The sequence below is a fragment of the Poecilia reticulata genome, linkage group LG19 (genome assembly GCF_000633615.1).
Source record: "Poecilia reticulata strain Guanapo linkage group LG19, Guppy_female_1.0+MT, whole genome shotgun sequence".
NCBI classification, from domain to species: Eukaryota; Metazoa; Chordata; class Actinopteri; order Cyprinodontiformes; family Poeciliidae; genus Poecilia; species Poecilia reticulata.
This window is the reverse complement of record NC_024349.1, coordinates 28133838-28150197: the sequence shown is the minus strand read 5'-3', so window position 1 is coordinate 28150197 and position 16360 is coordinate 28133838. Positions and strand designations below refer to the sequence as shown.

The 16360-nt window shown below is 41.3% G+C and overlaps 1 protein-coding gene across 1 annotated transcript in view; it reads right to left on the bottom strand.

Moving 5' to 3' along the window:
- Positions 1 to 1432: 1432 nt before the first annotated feature.
- tecpr1a (tectonin beta-propeller repeat containing 1a) overlaps positions 1433 to 16360 on the bottom strand; it is a 19565-nt gene continuing 4637 nt past the window's right edge. Inside the window, exons 2-24 of the mRNA XM_008438162.2 lie at positions 15304 to 15542; positions 14044 to 14226; positions 13772 to 13894; positions 13208 to 13327; positions 12825 to 12999; positions 12649 to 12749; positions 11985 to 12086; positions 11306 to 11454; positions 10570 to 11168; positions 10057 to 10202; positions 9795 to 9950; positions 9411 to 9560; positions 9054 to 9211; positions 7956 to 8186; positions 7717 to 7813; positions 7528 to 7607; positions 7368 to 7424; positions 6502 to 6676; positions 4352 to 4487; positions 4073 to 4165; positions 3873 to 3979; positions 3531 to 3650; positions 1433 to 3412 (exon numbers count right to left, since the gene is read on the bottom strand). Of these exons, the coding sequence (XP_008436384.1) occupies positions 3293 to 3412; positions 3531 to 3650; positions 3873 to 3979; positions 4073 to 4165; positions 4352 to 4487; positions 6502 to 6676; positions 7368 to 7424; positions 7528 to 7607; positions 7717 to 7813; positions 7956 to 8186; positions 9054 to 9211; positions 9411 to 9560; positions 9795 to 9950; positions 10057 to 10202; positions 10570 to 11168; positions 11306 to 11454; positions 11985 to 12086; positions 12649 to 12749; positions 12825 to 12999; positions 13208 to 13327; positions 13772 to 13894; positions 14044 to 14226; positions 15304 to 15528 (3603 nt within the window). The 5' untranslated portion in view covers positions 15529 to 15542 and the 3' untranslated portion in view covers positions 1433 to 3292. The remainder of the gene's footprint in view (positions 3413 to 3530; positions 3651 to 3872; positions 3980 to 4072; positions 4166 to 4351; positions 4488 to 6501; positions 6677 to 7367; positions 7425 to 7527; positions 7608 to 7716; positions 7814 to 7955; positions 8187 to 9053; positions 9212 to 9410; positions 9561 to 9794; positions 9951 to 10056; positions 10203 to 10569; positions 11169 to 11305; positions 11455 to 11984; positions 12087 to 12648; positions 12750 to 12824; positions 13000 to 13207; positions 13328 to 13771; positions 13895 to 14043; positions 14227 to 15303; positions 15543 to 16360) is intronic.

Below are 16360 nucleotides of genomic sequence, written 5' to 3'. Positions count from 1 at the left end.
GGAGGAAACGAAAAAATCTACCAAGAAAAAAGTGTTCTTTGAAAGAAAGTTTGGTACAAGCCATAAAGGCATCGGCAGAGCCAGGGGGTGATGAAAGGTGACCATAATCACCCCTGCTGTTCCCTTTCAAAACAGTTGGTGACAGCAGTGAAATGTGCTTAGACAGCAAAAATATATAAATACTTGCTTATGCTTATTTACTTCTAGAAAAAAATGTTCTGTCTTTGATAAATTAGTTGGAAAATATAAATGTTGTGCCCTAAAGTGGCTCAGTTGTTGCCCACCCCACCATGAGGGGCCACCCCTACGAAAATTGTTTGGCTCCGCCCCTGCATATTGAAGACATGTAGAAGAAGTTGCTCTAGTCAGAAAAGAACAAAATGGAATGTACTGCACAAGTTGAGACAAGGTGGTGGCAGCATGATGCAGTGGGAAGGTTTTTTCCTTTTGAAGGAATAAAGAAGCTAAACAGAGCTGGTGGGAAGTAAATACAGAAAACCTTTTACGGCCTAAAAAAACAGTTTAGCCGGGGGTGAAGGTCACCCTTCTAAAAGTACAGTGACCCCAAACCAGCAGCCAGAGATGCAACAGCATGGCTTAGACTTAAAAACTGATTTTTATAAATGCTCAATCTCACCTTGAGCTAATTTGCCAATGAAAATGAGAAATAATTTTATTATGTTCATTTGTAAAACAGACACACCAGAAAAGACCTGCAGCTATAATTGCAATGAAAATGGACAAACTTCTGATTCAAATGGATCAGATACAAATGCACACCACACATTTCAGAGTTTTACTAATAACAGGTTGAAAAAGCCATGCATCATTTTGACTTTGCATTAGTCTGTCACATTGTTCTCATAAGACATATTGAAGCTTGTGGTTGGAAGTGACAAAAGTGGAATTAATTGTTCAAGAGATGAGAACATGTTTGTGATGCGCTGCAATCCTGTGAAACATGCTTGAACACACTGAAGTGGGCAGAGAAAAAGACTGCAGTGGACACCAGAGCAAAATGTGAAGTGCTTGTAAAGAAGAAGGGCTCTCCCTTTTGCTTACTTTTTTTTTTTTTTTTTTGCTGTTTGAAATGACTTTGTTCTCTTTTTCTACTATCTTGTGATCTCCCTGTGTGTGTGTGTGTGTGTGTGTTTTGTTAGGAAACTTGCTGAGTGTAAGCTTCTGGTCATAACTGTCACAGAAAGGAGAGAGAAAACGAGCAGCAGGTTTTTGTTGCACAAGATCGTGTGAGACCCCGATAATCAACTATGATTAAACTGAGAAGGCCTTTTTGCATTTTCTGCATCATAATCTGATTGGCTAAATTCAGCTTTAAAGTGTGTTTTGTTTTTCTTTATTTTCCTCCTTTGTTTCCATTTATGCCAAAGTTTCTGAAAAAAAAAATCAGAAAAGAAGAAAAAAGCTATTTGAGTAGTTGCTATCAATAAAACCATTTATTTATTGACACCAACTTTTATTCATTTTGGTCGATGCACAATTTGATCATATTACACAAGATGATTACTATTTACAGATAACAGCCACATATCAGCACATGATCAACATTTACTAACGATTCAGCAGTCAAACAGCAGGATGCTATGCCAATTATTAAAGCACCATTTTATAACCTAATATATCACCCCAGTCCTCAGAAACAGAAATCAGAAAATCCATCTTTACGTTACCAATGCTTGCTATATTTCTATTTACAAAAACCAAAATAGTTTTTCTTTACAACTGCTCAGTCATTGTCTCATCATCTGGTCAAAGGAAGTAAACAACATGCAGATGCAATCACCCCTGAGAAAGAGGAAGGGTTAGTTTAAGCATTTCAAATACCATCTTTTTTTTTTTCAAGTAATCCCCTTTTTCCCTTTTGATAATGCTAAATATTGCACATGCACCACAGCAACTTTTCAAAAATAAAATATTTCAAAGTGGCTAGCTCCACTGACAGTCAAATGAAAGCAGTTGTGACACATCAGTGTTTTGTCTTATTTTTTCATGCTTTCTGCTGCTTAAAAATGACTGTTTATAATTCATAGACTTTGCTGGGATCTGTAGCGTTTGTTAACGAATCTTTCTGTTCCTGAAGCGATTAAAAAGAACCGGTTTGAGACGCAGCGCAGCTAAGAGGGTGTAAAACAACAAGAAGCAGCCAAAGAAAGGTGGTTCCAAATTTTGACTTTTTTTCCCACCCTGTTACATATACAATAACTCTCAAATGTCTGCACACCCCTGTTAAAATGCCTGCTTCTTGAGACAAACAAAACATTCATTCTGATGGGGATTTTTAAAACCTTTCCCTCAAATTATTTGAATAACATATTTTGCAATTTGAGTAAAAAACAAATTCTACAAGACAAAGAAACTCCAAAATGTCTGCAATAACCTGGTGAAATAAATATGGATAAGGCTTAAATTCACATTTGCTGCTATTTATAATAAATCTGTTTCAGCTCTAATAATTTGACCGTTCCAAACTGGATTTTCCTGGTCATTTTCCATCCATATTTTTCAAGGAAGTTCCAAAGCATCAGAGGAATCTTACTGAGTTAAAGTATTAATCTGTATACTATAAAGCAATGACAAAAAAACCACAGAAAAACAAAAATCTGGAAATTTTTCCAAGTAAGCGTAGGGTTACAAGACATCTCTTCTAAAGGAAACATCCAGAACATCATGCCCAAGCTAAAACTGGTAGTGGCATCATCATGCTCTAGGTTTGCTAAGAGAAGTTTTTGTCAAGAATGGCTTCACATACCAGTCAGTTTTGGCCCAAAACCTTCACCTAGAAAGCTTAACCTGCTGACACTTTTTTTTTCTCCAAATTTTACAGTCGTTAAACAAAAAGAACAATATCATGTTAGGGAAATGGCCAAAGTTCAGAACTAAATTCAACAGAAAATTTATGGGTAATTACTGTGCTGCCTAATTAAATAAAAAACAAAAAAAAATTGCTATTGTCAAGTTAAATTGACTTGCACAGATTGACACAAACAAACCACACACACAAACACGAAATAAAGAATTCACGTTTAGGTCTACTGAGAAAAATCCATCAACCTTAACAACAAAATACAAACACCACTATAAAGGAACAAAACACACAGAAAACAATAACTCACTTATAGATCTTGAATGTCTGGTAAAATATTAGACTGGCTCAGCTTCTCTGAATGTAATACTTGCCCGCAACTTTAAACCTAAAAGGCCAAAATGTCCCTTAAAAGTAAGTGTATTACAAAGTTATTCTGGAGTTTGACGGCTACATGGTGGGATTAGGAGCTCAGGGTGCGGTTGGGGGTGGGGTGTGAGCGGCTCGGGGCGACGGCTCTGTCATGGAGGGAAGACAGATCCGAGGTGGCTCCATGGAGTTTCCTCTCACTGTAATATGGTCCCATCCGCCCTGCAGAGGGGGAATACAGAGAGGGAAGTAGCAATTACAGGTTCATATCCCAGGAGTGTTTGGATGTTTATGACATTAAATTCCATTAGTGTCAGAGTCCCATCCTGAATAGTTTTACCCCAATGCCATAGTCCCATGATTGCCCCTTGGGTTCCATGGGCTGGACTCCGAGTCGATGGCACACCGTCCCACAGCTCAGACTGTGGCTGCCCTGAACCTTGTCTGCTATGATCCACAACTACAGTAACACATAAAGCAATTCAATCAACCCAGGAAGCAACAAACGGGTGCATGCTAAGAACTGAAAATGTAAACACACATTCATCCAAGCCTCAAACACAGAGCAAAAAAAATTATTTATGTAAAAAATAAAAAATAAATCTTTCCATCCCAAATGGTTTTCTTATCATCTCTTTTTTTCTGGTCCCAAACAAAATGCCTGAAATATCCATGAACCCACCTGATCCAGTGGTCCCACAGAGACTTTGCGTACGTTGTTTGAGATGTGCTCCCAGGATGAGCCCTGAGGGTAGCTGGGGGTCACTCCCTGTCTGTACCACAGGTTACCTACACATGAGCAGAGGAAACGTACAAAAAGGCACTCTGTACAGTGAAGTTGTTCAGAAGATTTTGCCATAAACACAGAAACAGTGTCCTTACCATTCTCGTCCACAGTGTAAACTGACGTCCTGCCTACAGACACCTGCTTCAGCTTCTGCTTAGCCGGAGAGGGGATGTGGTACCAACAGTCCCCTGCAGATGGAGATAGAGCACTTTGATACTTGAGCGCTAGGCTATCTTTAATCAGAAGCGGCATAAGTTACTATGTTCTTTTAATTGGCTTGATTTTATTTCAATGTTAAAGTCTTTTAACAAAACAGACATTTTTTATGATGTTCAGCTCATGGTTTTCAGACAGTCTCAGATCCTCCTGCTGACCTGCTGGATTCAGTCCTGAGACTGACCCCCGGTAGAAGGCCGAGCCGTCCCGGGCCACGCCCCACACCTGGCTGGCAGCCCCAACAGAGATGGACTTGAAGGGCTGGTCTGTCCCCACATGAAGCCATGAGGTTCCCTGACATACAGACAGGAAGATATAACAACTACGGTATTTTCCGCACAATAAGACGCACCGGATTATAAGGCGCACCTTCAATGAATGGTCTATTTTAAAACTTTTTTCATATATAAGGCGCACCGCATTTTAAGGCGCATAGAATAGACCAGGGGTGTCCAAAGTCGGTCCTCGAGGGCCGGCATCCTGCATGTTTTAGTTTTCTCCCTGGTTTAACACACCTGGATCAAATGATGGCTCATTAGAGACCCAAGGAGAACATTGACATGCTGAAAAGATTGTTACTACCACCAGGGACAGAACTAAAACATGCAGGATGCCGGCCCCGAGGACCGATTTTGGGCACCCCTGGAATAGACGATACAGTTAGGGTTGCCACCCGTCCCGTATTGAACCTATACGGGATGCGATTTGTTCCATACTCTACAAATGTGGATGTGTAATAATAAAGCAGTGGTCTCCAAGTACTTTATATCAGTGGTCCCCAACCATTCCAGAAGAAAATCCCCCCCTTCCAGGCCGCAGCAAAATTTCCAAGTCTTGACCGGTCCATGGTAATAAAAAGGTAGGGGACCACTGCTTTATATAGTAGGCTGCCCCAGTCATTGTTTCACTCACGGTGTTGGTGTTGCGATATTGTGCCCAACTGCTTTCTGGGTAACACAGACCAACCGACACGCTGCCGCCGCAGTCTCTGTCTCTCTTCCCCTGACCCCCCGGCTTTAAATGTATAGGGGCTGGTCCCTTGGTAACCCTAGTCGAAGCACCCCGGATGAATATCTAAAGCCACTTTGTTGACATAAAGAATGTCAACAAAACAGTCCATCTCGGGTCGGCGAGGAGAGCCTTCCGCGACTGGGCTGGGGCGTGGCCGGACGATGGTCACCCTTCTCTGTTCGCGCACAGCATGTTGGTGGAGAACGTGGTGCTAAATGACCTGCAAACTAAATGATTATCAGGTCGGTAGGTAGATAGATCAGTCAAACTTTATTAACAAACCAGCGTTCTGACAACTATTCCAGCATGCACCGCCAGCTTCTTCTACTACGGGCAATAATTAAGTCGGCGGCTGCTTACCGCAGTTGCTAGACCTGTTCTGGCTCAATATTGGTCCATATATAAGGCGCACCGGATTATAAGGCGCACTGTCGGCTTTTGAGGAAATTGAAGGTTTTTAGGTGCGCCTTATAGTGCGGAAAATACGGTACCACTTAGCAGCAGTATTATTCATACCCCATTAACCTTTTCACATTTTACCACAAGTAGAAGTATTTCATCTGGACTTTTTGTGACAGACCAACACAAAGAAATGCATGATTGTTAGGTGGAAGGACAAGAAAACATAATTTGACAGACATCTTGACAGACAGACAATTTCAATTTTCTTGAAAAGGAATTTTCAAGAAAATTCCTTTTCTTGAAGGAATTTTCTTGTCCTTCAAGAAAATTATGTTTTCTTGAAGGACAAGAAAACAATTTGACAGACAGACAGACAGTCAGACGGATGTCAGCTGGTGTCTTGGTTCTTCATTACTTTTTTCACCTCCCTTTCTGTGTATTCAATACTTTTTTCCTCTGCCATTTCATATTATGACACATAACTTAAATGTTGAACATATTTGTTTTGGTTTCTTTCTATGGATGGATTAAATGAGAACATTTCATGTCAGTAGCACCTTTAGGATATGTTCACTATGAAAACTTGTGATGTGTTAAATAGTTATTTTACCTTCTGTATAATGAGCGACAAAATTATTGAATGTTCTTCACTGTCTTCTCATTTTTGGAGCTGTCTTGCTATTAGCCAAATATTATTTGATCACCTGGTTACTGTAATCTACGTTCCCTCATTTTGCTCCAGAGCTGACTAAAGCGAACTTTAGAGAGTAGACAGTAACCTTTTACAGTAATCTTACTCCTAATGTTAGAAAACTCCCATTGAAGTGGTTGTTATGGATACCCATAAGGTGTCAGGCTGGTGCATTGAGTGTCATTTTGCACATTAGTAACTCACAGCAGGTGTCAGCAGGGTGACTCCCAGTCGACACAGGACGTCTCCTTTGTTGCTGATGGCCCACACAGGAACTGTATCCACGCTGCTCTGAGCAGCACAAGGCAGGATTGTGACATCACTCAGTGGGATTGGTGGAATTTCCTGCCAAGGTCCTGTTGTTGTCAATTTACACCTCCTATGCAATGGGTGAAATAAAACAGAAGCAGGAAGCTTATGTTAAAGCTCAAAAATGTAAATTTTATTTAATTTTTTTTTTCTTTTTTACATATTTATTAAAAATGTTACCATGTTGTGACAATATAACATGGGACAGGCAATCTGTGAAAATACTGGTAATGCCGTCTGAAGAAATATACCGCTGCCCAACAAAAACAACCAATCAGAGTCAGGAGGAGGGGCTTAGCGCTGTCAATCACTCTCATCTATGCATTGGTCAATGTGCTAATAATGGAGAAGCAACTTACTGTTCCAGGAAAACTGCTCCTCTGTTATCAATGGCAATACTAACTAGCCTTAGCATCCCTGGCAGACTGCTATCGGGAAGAAGCTTTAGCATAGCAGAGGACAATGGGGAGCAGCATATATACAAGTATGATTGACAGAGCTAGACCCTCCTCCTGGCTCTGACTGGTTGTGTCTAGTTAGCACTGGGAGGGAATAGAGAAGATAAATTTTTTAACAGATTATCGGTTTCAAACCGTATTGTCATGACAGCATCAGTTTTAACAAATATGTAAAAAGAATCTTTTATAAAATATCTTAAATATTCCAAACAAAAAAAAAATACAAACATCAACCCTCAATGATCCATTTAACCCACTAACAGAATACTTCACTCATCACTGGTTTGCTCTTTCTGTAAATACCTGGCCCATCGCCTTCGCCGCACAAAGTCCTTTATGGTTTTAAAGCCATGATAGGACCTACCAGAGGACATGGAGGGAGTGGATGAATGAATTAGAAGGAACAGAAAAAAAATTTATTAAAGATTAAGTCACGTAAAGTGTAGCCTGAAAGGAAACCTACGCTGGAAAATCTGCAGCATATTGCCAGCCCTCTCTGTCTGTTCCCCCGGAGACGCTGTAGTCAACAGCCCAGTCAGACACCTGGACAAGGTAAAGAGAAGTGAAACATGAAACACTACATGCACCTGCAGCTGTTGGATTAAATGTTCTCAGAAGTCGAGAATAAATACTAGAGGTGAGCTCAGATTACCCATGTCCACTGAGGAGAAGGGGGTTTTGTACCAGTCTTAGTGCACTCGCGTAATCCTGACGCATCACTCCACATGTAGCGGTCTGTTGGAAGGCCTCTAAAAGGAGGAAAACCCAATTTACATGGGTCAGAAAGAGCATAATACAATTATTAAATAGATTAAATCACAATAAGCCTACATGTGTTTCATTTATGATTGCTATACACAAAGAACTTGGAAACATCTGCATGTAAAACACCTGTTGGTGTAGCCAGTGACAGGGTTCCATCTCTGGTTCTCATAGATGTAAACGCTCTTGACGTCAGTCTGGGTGTAAATATTATCTGTGCTGCTGGCCAAGCCCTGGAAGAAGCCTCCTCCATAGCCTCCGGTGTGGACCCAGGCGGTGTGGTCAAATCCGATGCCCCAAACTATCCCCAGACTGTTGCACTCCACTAAACGCAGGTGGCCTCCTACCTGCCGCCAGAACCTGCACCAACAAAACAGAAAGACTCACAGCAAACTCACAACTTTTATTTAAATACATCACAGGGGCAACACTAATGCATTCTTATGTATTCATAGATTTATTTATATTTTGATATATTTCTATGTGCATTCTTATTTTCTTTATTTATGTATTTTCCATCCATCCATCCATTTTCTTTCACCCTTGTCCCTCAGTGGGGTCGGGAGGGTTGCTGGTGCCCATCTCCAGCTAACGTTCCGGGCGAGAGGCGGGGTTCACCCTGGACAGGTCGCCAGTCTGTCGCAGGGCAACACAGAGACACACAGGACACACAACCATGCACACACACTCTCACACCTAGGGACAATTTAGAGAGACCAATTAACCTGACAGTCATGTTTTTGGACTGTGGGAGGAAACCGGAGTACCGGGAGAAAACCCACGCATGCACAGGGAGAACATGCAAACTCCATGCAGAAAGACCCCAGGCCGGGAATTGAACCCAGAACCTTCTTGCTGCAAGGCAACAGCTCTACCAACTGCGCCACTGTGCAGCCCAGTATTATGTATTTTATATATTTATTTTATAATTAGTCATATTTAAATCGCAATATGACACATATGTATATATATTTTTATAAATGTTATATTGCTCATGGTTATATTAGTATTTACCAATATTGAATACTTTTGAATGGAGCAGCTGTCAGCATACAAGTAATTTCCCCTTGGGGATCAATAAAGTATATTCTAATCTATTCTATTCTATTCTATTCCACCTAACAAACATGGACTACCTACTGTTTGTCGGTCATATAATATCCTAATTAAACACAATTTGTGGCCTTAACATAGTTCACAGTAAATGCTCTCGGCAGTTTTTCTTACATTTGATCACAGGGTGTGGGGTAAGGCATGGCTTCGAGGGCAGAGGAGGGCTCACTGACAAAGATGTCCCCTTTACAGGTGATGGACCAGATCGCCTGTTTGGACGGAGAACCGTAGATTCCTCTGGAGTCGCAGCAGGAAACACTCAACAAAGCCAGCTGGAAAGCAGAAAGAATGTAAAAGAGAGCAAAACTACTTTACATGACCTGCTTTTATGTAATCACAGGGTAAGTAATCACAAAAAAATGCATGGTAAAAGACATGAGCAGGTATTCATCTTCTTATCAAAGTTGTGCCAACAGGAATCATAGGACTAAAATGTTTCATTTTTGATGGTAGCTTTCTCTTTCTACACACCCAATCATACATCTCCAGCTCTGTGCCAGCTGCCACTCTTATTGGCCACCTCTGTTTGGTACGTTCAGGAGTGTAGATGGCAAAAGTGTGCTTGGAGTCGTTGAGAACAGGAACCAGGATGGTTACTTCATTAATGAAGGCATGGAGGTACTGAGAAAAGACAGAGGAAGGAGAAAAAGTAGAAGAATGGAAAACATTCATCTTTGGAGTTTTGTGGCTCTAGTTTTTAGACAAACAGACACAAATTCAACCTGAGAATTTATGAAATGCGACCGGAGCTTATCCACATGTATAAATTAGGTATATTGTAAATGTACGAGTCAAATTTATGTTGTGAGCAAATTGCGTTTTTTTTATTTAGTTTTACCAACTTTACATTTTTACCTTCTTCTCCTCATAATAATTGTAATAAATGAATAAGATTCCATCCTTGTGTCCCTCAGCTCCAGAAAACTGTTCCAGAGCAAAGTGAACATCCATCCACTTGTGCGGCTTCCAGTCTCTCCACCACTGCATGGCTCCCTTCTTTACCCACACCGACTGCCAACACAAATTGGAGTTCAAGTCAAACCGTAAATGGGTGTCAATGAAAAGGTACTCTTTATGATCTAAAAGCTTATCATTTTTCAGAGTGTACTGCACGCACCTGCTCAATGGCTTGTTCATAATGTCTGAAATTGTCCATCTCTCTCTTGGACCTTTCACTAAGCTGCTCAAAGATTTGTTTCCGCCAAGCAGCTGTCTGAGCAGGAGTCATGGACAGACTCATGGACTGGACTGACTGGAGCATGGCTGGTGAAAGACAAGTAAGACAAGTAAAGCATCCTTTGCAAGAAATGGTCACTAAAGGAATCCTATTATTGCATTTTAGGCAACAAAATCCACAGAATGTGCCAATTTTTTTATCCAGTTAATCAATTAATTGTCAGAATAATAGATAGATCAGCCAAGTTCTAAAATAATCATTAGCTGCAGCCCTAAATCTGGCCGTGTATGTATAATTTTGGCTGTATTTGCGGAAAAAAATACTGAACTTGGGTGATATGATATTAATGAACATGATGCGTGTATGTAAACATCTGACTAGAATTAGACGTAATATTTCAGAATTCTAGCTGTAAGAACATTTCCCATTGAGTCATTTCACAACATAACATACACGTGTTCAAAGAGCAGCTGAACCAGTTGAGTTGAGAGTGGCTGTCCACAGAGCAGCCTCCTCCACTGACCCACGCCCACAGAGGGTGCTCGTCCACCCCATACTGATCCTCCATGGCCAGGCTGTAGGTTGCCACTGACGACAGGCTGCAGGAGTCAACGGAGTCTGCCACTGCTCCCGTTTGGCCATTTTGGATCTGTGCCTCCTCCAGATCTACGTTACTCCACTGGGGGTCAGGAGGACCACCAGACCCAGTAATGGTAACATCACTGTTACTGGACAGAACGTCAGCCTCTCCTTCATCAGGAACGACCTCCTCCAGGACAGCAGGAGAGGCTGATTCAACACCTCCAGATGTCTTTGCTGGTTTTCGGTCAGAGACGAGTTCAGAGATAAAGCTGTCGCTTGTGACCTTGGGGATGTTGGGCTTGACGCACGGTTGTGATGAAGAGGAGTTTGTAGGGGCATCTACGAAGGAGTCCGGCCCAGGGAACGTGACATTGCTGATGGCTACATCCCCTGGTGGATGTTCTAGGTCTAATTCAGCATCGCTGACTACTGATGGAGCCCGCACTTCACTGGAGAAAAAACAACCCGCACTATGGAGAGGACAGAGATTCAAGTCAGCAGAAATTAAATCATGAAGTAGCTCTGCTTTACAGACATTTGAATATTAAAATGCATGTTGTGGACTCAGAGAAAAGATGTTAGTTTGAGTCCTGTGGGATGCCTTTACCTGTGTTGACTGTTTGCACTGGCACTGGAGTGGGATCGCTCCCCGTCTCGAGGAATGCTGATGGCCTTCCAGGTTTTACCGCTCAGCTCACTGGAGGTAACACCCTGTCTGAAGTACACCAACCGGTCCTCACAGCTAATGGCCCACACCTTAAACAGGAGATGAGCCATGTTATGACTTACTGAGAATTTGGCAGAGCCTCACAAGACTGTCCATAACCCACATTTTTCCAACATAATGTGATAGACTAGCAGAAAAAGGGCAGAAATGGTGGGATGGAAATACTCATGATTTTAGCCCTTTTTTTTTTTTTTTACAAATAAAAATTGTGCATTTGTATTCAGCTGGAATATAGTCCAGTCCATCCAAACATAAAATCTTAAAGGTGTGAATACATATCACACAACATTCTCCATATTTTAATTTTACAAAATTTGAGAATCATGTATCATTTCCTTCCATTTCCCTTTCATGCAGCAAATAGTGTTGGTCTGTCACATAAAATCCCAATAAAATATGTTGGTGATTATGGTTGTAATGTAGCAAATGTGGATGAGTTAAATGGGTTTGACTAGTTTTATACTGTATGTAGGAACAAAGTCAAAGATATTCTTATTCACAGAAGAACTGAACATTTCTCTAACAGTTAAATATTTAGAGTCTGGATGTGTTGTGTCACCTGGTCGTTCAGGCCCACGTTGATCATGATCATTTCTCCAACCATGTTGATCCATCCGGAACCACAGGGGTTATGAGAGTTCACACCTCGCCTAAACCACACCTAGGACAGCAGGGTGACAAACTACTTCAACAGTGATTATATTCCCATCATTCTTTGCATGCATTCATCAGTTAAAAGATTTTATTTTTAATCTAAAGACTTTACTGTAATAAATTTCACTGTAGCTGTCTACAGATGCTACTTCCTTTTTGCAACACCAGATGGTGTTTCAGTTTCCAAGTATAGCTAATTTTAGTCTTATCTCAACCTTGACATGATTTAAAGTTCTGAAGCCCTGAGGTACCGGTGAGTAAATCTCCAGGATATTTATTTTTCTCTTATAATAGTAGCAGATGACTACAGTCTCTCTTTTCTCCTCTGAAATAAGATACTGTGATTTTTCTGCTTCTTCAAATGACCAACCACCACTGGGCAATTGGAAACATTTGGAAAAACTGATACATCTAAGTATCCGTTTTTCCAAAACGGATACTTAGATCAGTTTTGGAAAGGTTTATACGTTTGTTAATATGATTATTACTTTGTCAGAAAACACATTGAAATTAAGAATGTATAGAAAATCATCAATACATACATCTATACAGACATGCCATTTTCTTACTTTATTATCTTTGGTCACAGCCCAGACCACATTAACTCCTACAGCGACATGTATAGCGCCCACCTGAGGGCTCGGAGACTCCACCTCTGCCCAGGAAGTACCTGCAACACACAGGAAGCAGTTCTCAGACAAAATCCACAAGCTTCAACAATGCATGTGCACAGTTCAGTGTGTACCTCTTGGGCAGTCTCGACTAATGCCCTCTCTGACAATCAGGTGCCCCTCCCACAGCACAGCCCAGACCAGGTCCCCGGGACCACAGCTGATCTGGACCACTTCTCCAGGGGGAGGCACCTCCACCCAGGAAGAACCCTCAGGGTTGTGGTGAGAGATGCCTTCTCTGAACCACACCTAGATGGTAATAGAAACAGTGTTAGATAATAACGAGTGACAGTACACTTGCTCTTTGGTCAACTGCAAAATATTATTTGAATATAAGTGTTAAATACCATGCCAGGAAAGAACCACTATCTGATTTGCATAAAACAAGCTAAACAGGAAATAAACAGCAGAATAAAGTGGACCGTGGTGAGCTGTAGTGTGATGAGGGGAGCTGTACCTTTCCTTGCAGGGACACAGCCCACAGAGACAGCCGGCCCCGGGGCTCCTCACTGATCTCCCAGCCTCCACAGCTGATGTCACTAAAGGGATCTGGTAGAGCTGTCTGCTGTGAAGGGATCTGTCAAGACACAATTAGAATGAGACAGAGTAAATAAAAAAGTGTCCTAAAGTCATAGAAACAACTTTGCCAGATTTTCTGGACTGATAGAAATCTCTTCTAAAAATGTTAGTTGAATTACAGTTTGTTCATGACTGAATAAGAGGGATAATTACTTTTTCCACCAAGAAAAATGAAGATTTTTATATTTACTCAAGTTATCTTTATCCAATATTAAAACTTGTTTGATTATCTGTAACTTTTAATTGTGTCAGTGAAGCAAAAAAAATTGAAGTATCCTGTAAGAGGACAAACATTTTATTCACTACATTGTATGTGAACATAACTCATACAGATATTGTGACACACACACACGCACACGCACACACACACACACACGCACGCACGCACGCACGCACGCACGCACGCACGCACACACACACACACACACACAAACATACACACCTTAGCCCAGGTGTCCATGTCTTTGTACCTCCTGTAGCGGAGCCATCGCCTGCGACGGACACAGGAGTTCCACTTCTTGTCCTTGGTGTAAGTGGCAGGAAAATCCATGGCATATGTCCACCCCTGCAAACACAAACACTGAAGTGTTTGCACACAAGATGCATCACAAGATGCATCTTGCATCTTGTGATGCAAGGGCATTCACAAGATGCCCTTGCATTCACAAGATGAATGCAAGGGCAAAAAGAAAATTGAGTTCACCAAAACACTACCTCTTTTTCTGTGGGCTCTCCGTCAAGGTTTTCATCCACAAACCAGTCTCCCTCCCACTCCCAGCTGCTGGAAGGGAGCTGGAAGCTGGCCATGGGTTGATGCTGCAGGCCTGTGATGTCACTCCACTGCCAGCGGTCACTTGGCAGCAGACGCTCTGAGAAACCGCCAACGGGATTCCATCTCTAAAAGAAAAATAGGGAGAAATGACATCCATCCATCCATCCATCCATCCATCCATCCATCCATCCATCCATCCATCCATCCATCCATCCATCCATCCATCCATCCATCCATCCATCCATNCCAACCAACCAACCAACCAACCAACCAACCAACCAACCAACCAACCAACCAACCAACCAACCAACCAACCAACCAACCAACTATCCATGGTCTATAGCTGCTCATCAGCTATAGATGAGCTGAAGACCTCTGGTCCCTATCTTGAATGTTTTTTGGGCAAGAGGCTAGGTATACCTCAGACTGCTGACCAGTTCATCTCATGGTGACACAGAGATACACATGTAAAATAACCTTATCTCTCCCCCAAAAAATAAATAATGCAGGAAGACTCTCATACCAAGAGTAAATTTTAGAGCTAATTTTTGTGTTTTGGATGAACCCAGAGCACACAAAGAAACACAACAAGCAAAGGAAGAACATGCAAATTGCATGGAGAAACAACCCTGGTCAGGATTCAAACTTGAGACTTTATTGTTGCAATAAATATCCAGCAGAAAAACTGCATGTGTTGCTTGTCTCTTTTTTTTTTCTCTCCCTTTCTGCAGGTGTAGAAACAGACCTCTGGGATGCTCTCTAGTATTCTGTTCATCCTTCTGTTTCTCCTCTCTTCTTATCTCCTTCTTTCTATTTTAACTTTTGGTCAAACTTCCATCCCTTTTTTGTCATCTCCTTTGATCAATTGGACCAAGATCTGATGACTTTTGAGACCAATGGAGGAAGGTGAACTAACTATAAGAAGCCATTCTGACATAACTTAGCTCTGTGACAATGATGCTTTGTCTTGCTGGAAGTGTGGAACTGGGGTCTATTTGTGTTCATTGATCAGACGTACCAAGTAAAGTGTGCATGAGCATAGCTGACAAACAGATCACTTTTGAAGATTCTTTCTCTGGAAAGTTTCTCCTAGCTGAAATTTACTAAGTTCATGCATGCAATCTGGGAAAAAAAAAGCAGCACAGTCCTTGTCAAGCTAATTCTCACATGTTGCAAAGAGACAATAATTAAAAGAGCCTAACCTGATTTTCGTATGTGTCCTCTTGGTAGCGGACTGGCAGGTCAGACGCGTGGACGTTCAGGTAGATGCTGTTGTCACAGCCAATGCCCCAGCAGCACTGCTGAGCTGCTGTCACTCGCTTGAACTCCAGGTGGGTGTTGCGGCAATGCTCCCATTGCTGTCCTACAGTGGACAGGCTGTAGACACGCCCGTACACATCCACTGCCCACAGCAGGGAGACAGGCATGGCTTCACCCGGACCTGGAGACAAGCAGCAAGAAAATTTGTAGTACATATATATATATATAGTTTTGTTAAACACTATGGTGCATAGTGTTTAACAAAACTACACAAACATGAGCAAAATGTACCAAACTTTTATCTGTATGTTCATTACATATATAGGGAGAATAATACAGCATTGTAGTTTTCGCAAAAAAAAAAAAAATTCTGATTTCTGTGATGAAACTTACAACAAAAAAAAGGAGCAAAGGGAAATTATGAAAACCCTCATGTGATTATAACTTCAGTCTCATAATGTGGTTTCCATAGTAATTCTAAAGTTTAAATTCATTCATCTCATAGACATACTCTATGTCCATCTCATCCAAATTCATATTCGCAGATTTCACATCGCACAAAAGTAGCATATCTTGTTTAGACACAGCCGTAGAAACAACTAAATGAATGCTACTTTATAGAGCTTCTGATGGATATTATTAGTAGGGATATTATTAGCCAGATGGTTCTAATCAAAGTCACTTAAACAACTGATCACCTAGTTGTTAAATATTCCACAAAATGACCAAATAAAAAATATACAACATGCCAGTTTAAACTTTGAACTATTTGCAAAACGACTGAGCTCTGCAACATTAAAACATGGATAAAACTGTAACTACATTAATCATAGCTCTTCTTCTCTTCAGTGTTTGTCAGTTTTTGGTGGTGCAGCTCTGTGCTGCCTTCAGGAGAATGGGACATCAGAGTATCATCCATAAAACTTCACCCTCATGGCATTTATTGTGCAAACCAGAGCTTTCAGTGGAAAAACAAAAGTTCCAGGTCCTTTTAATGCC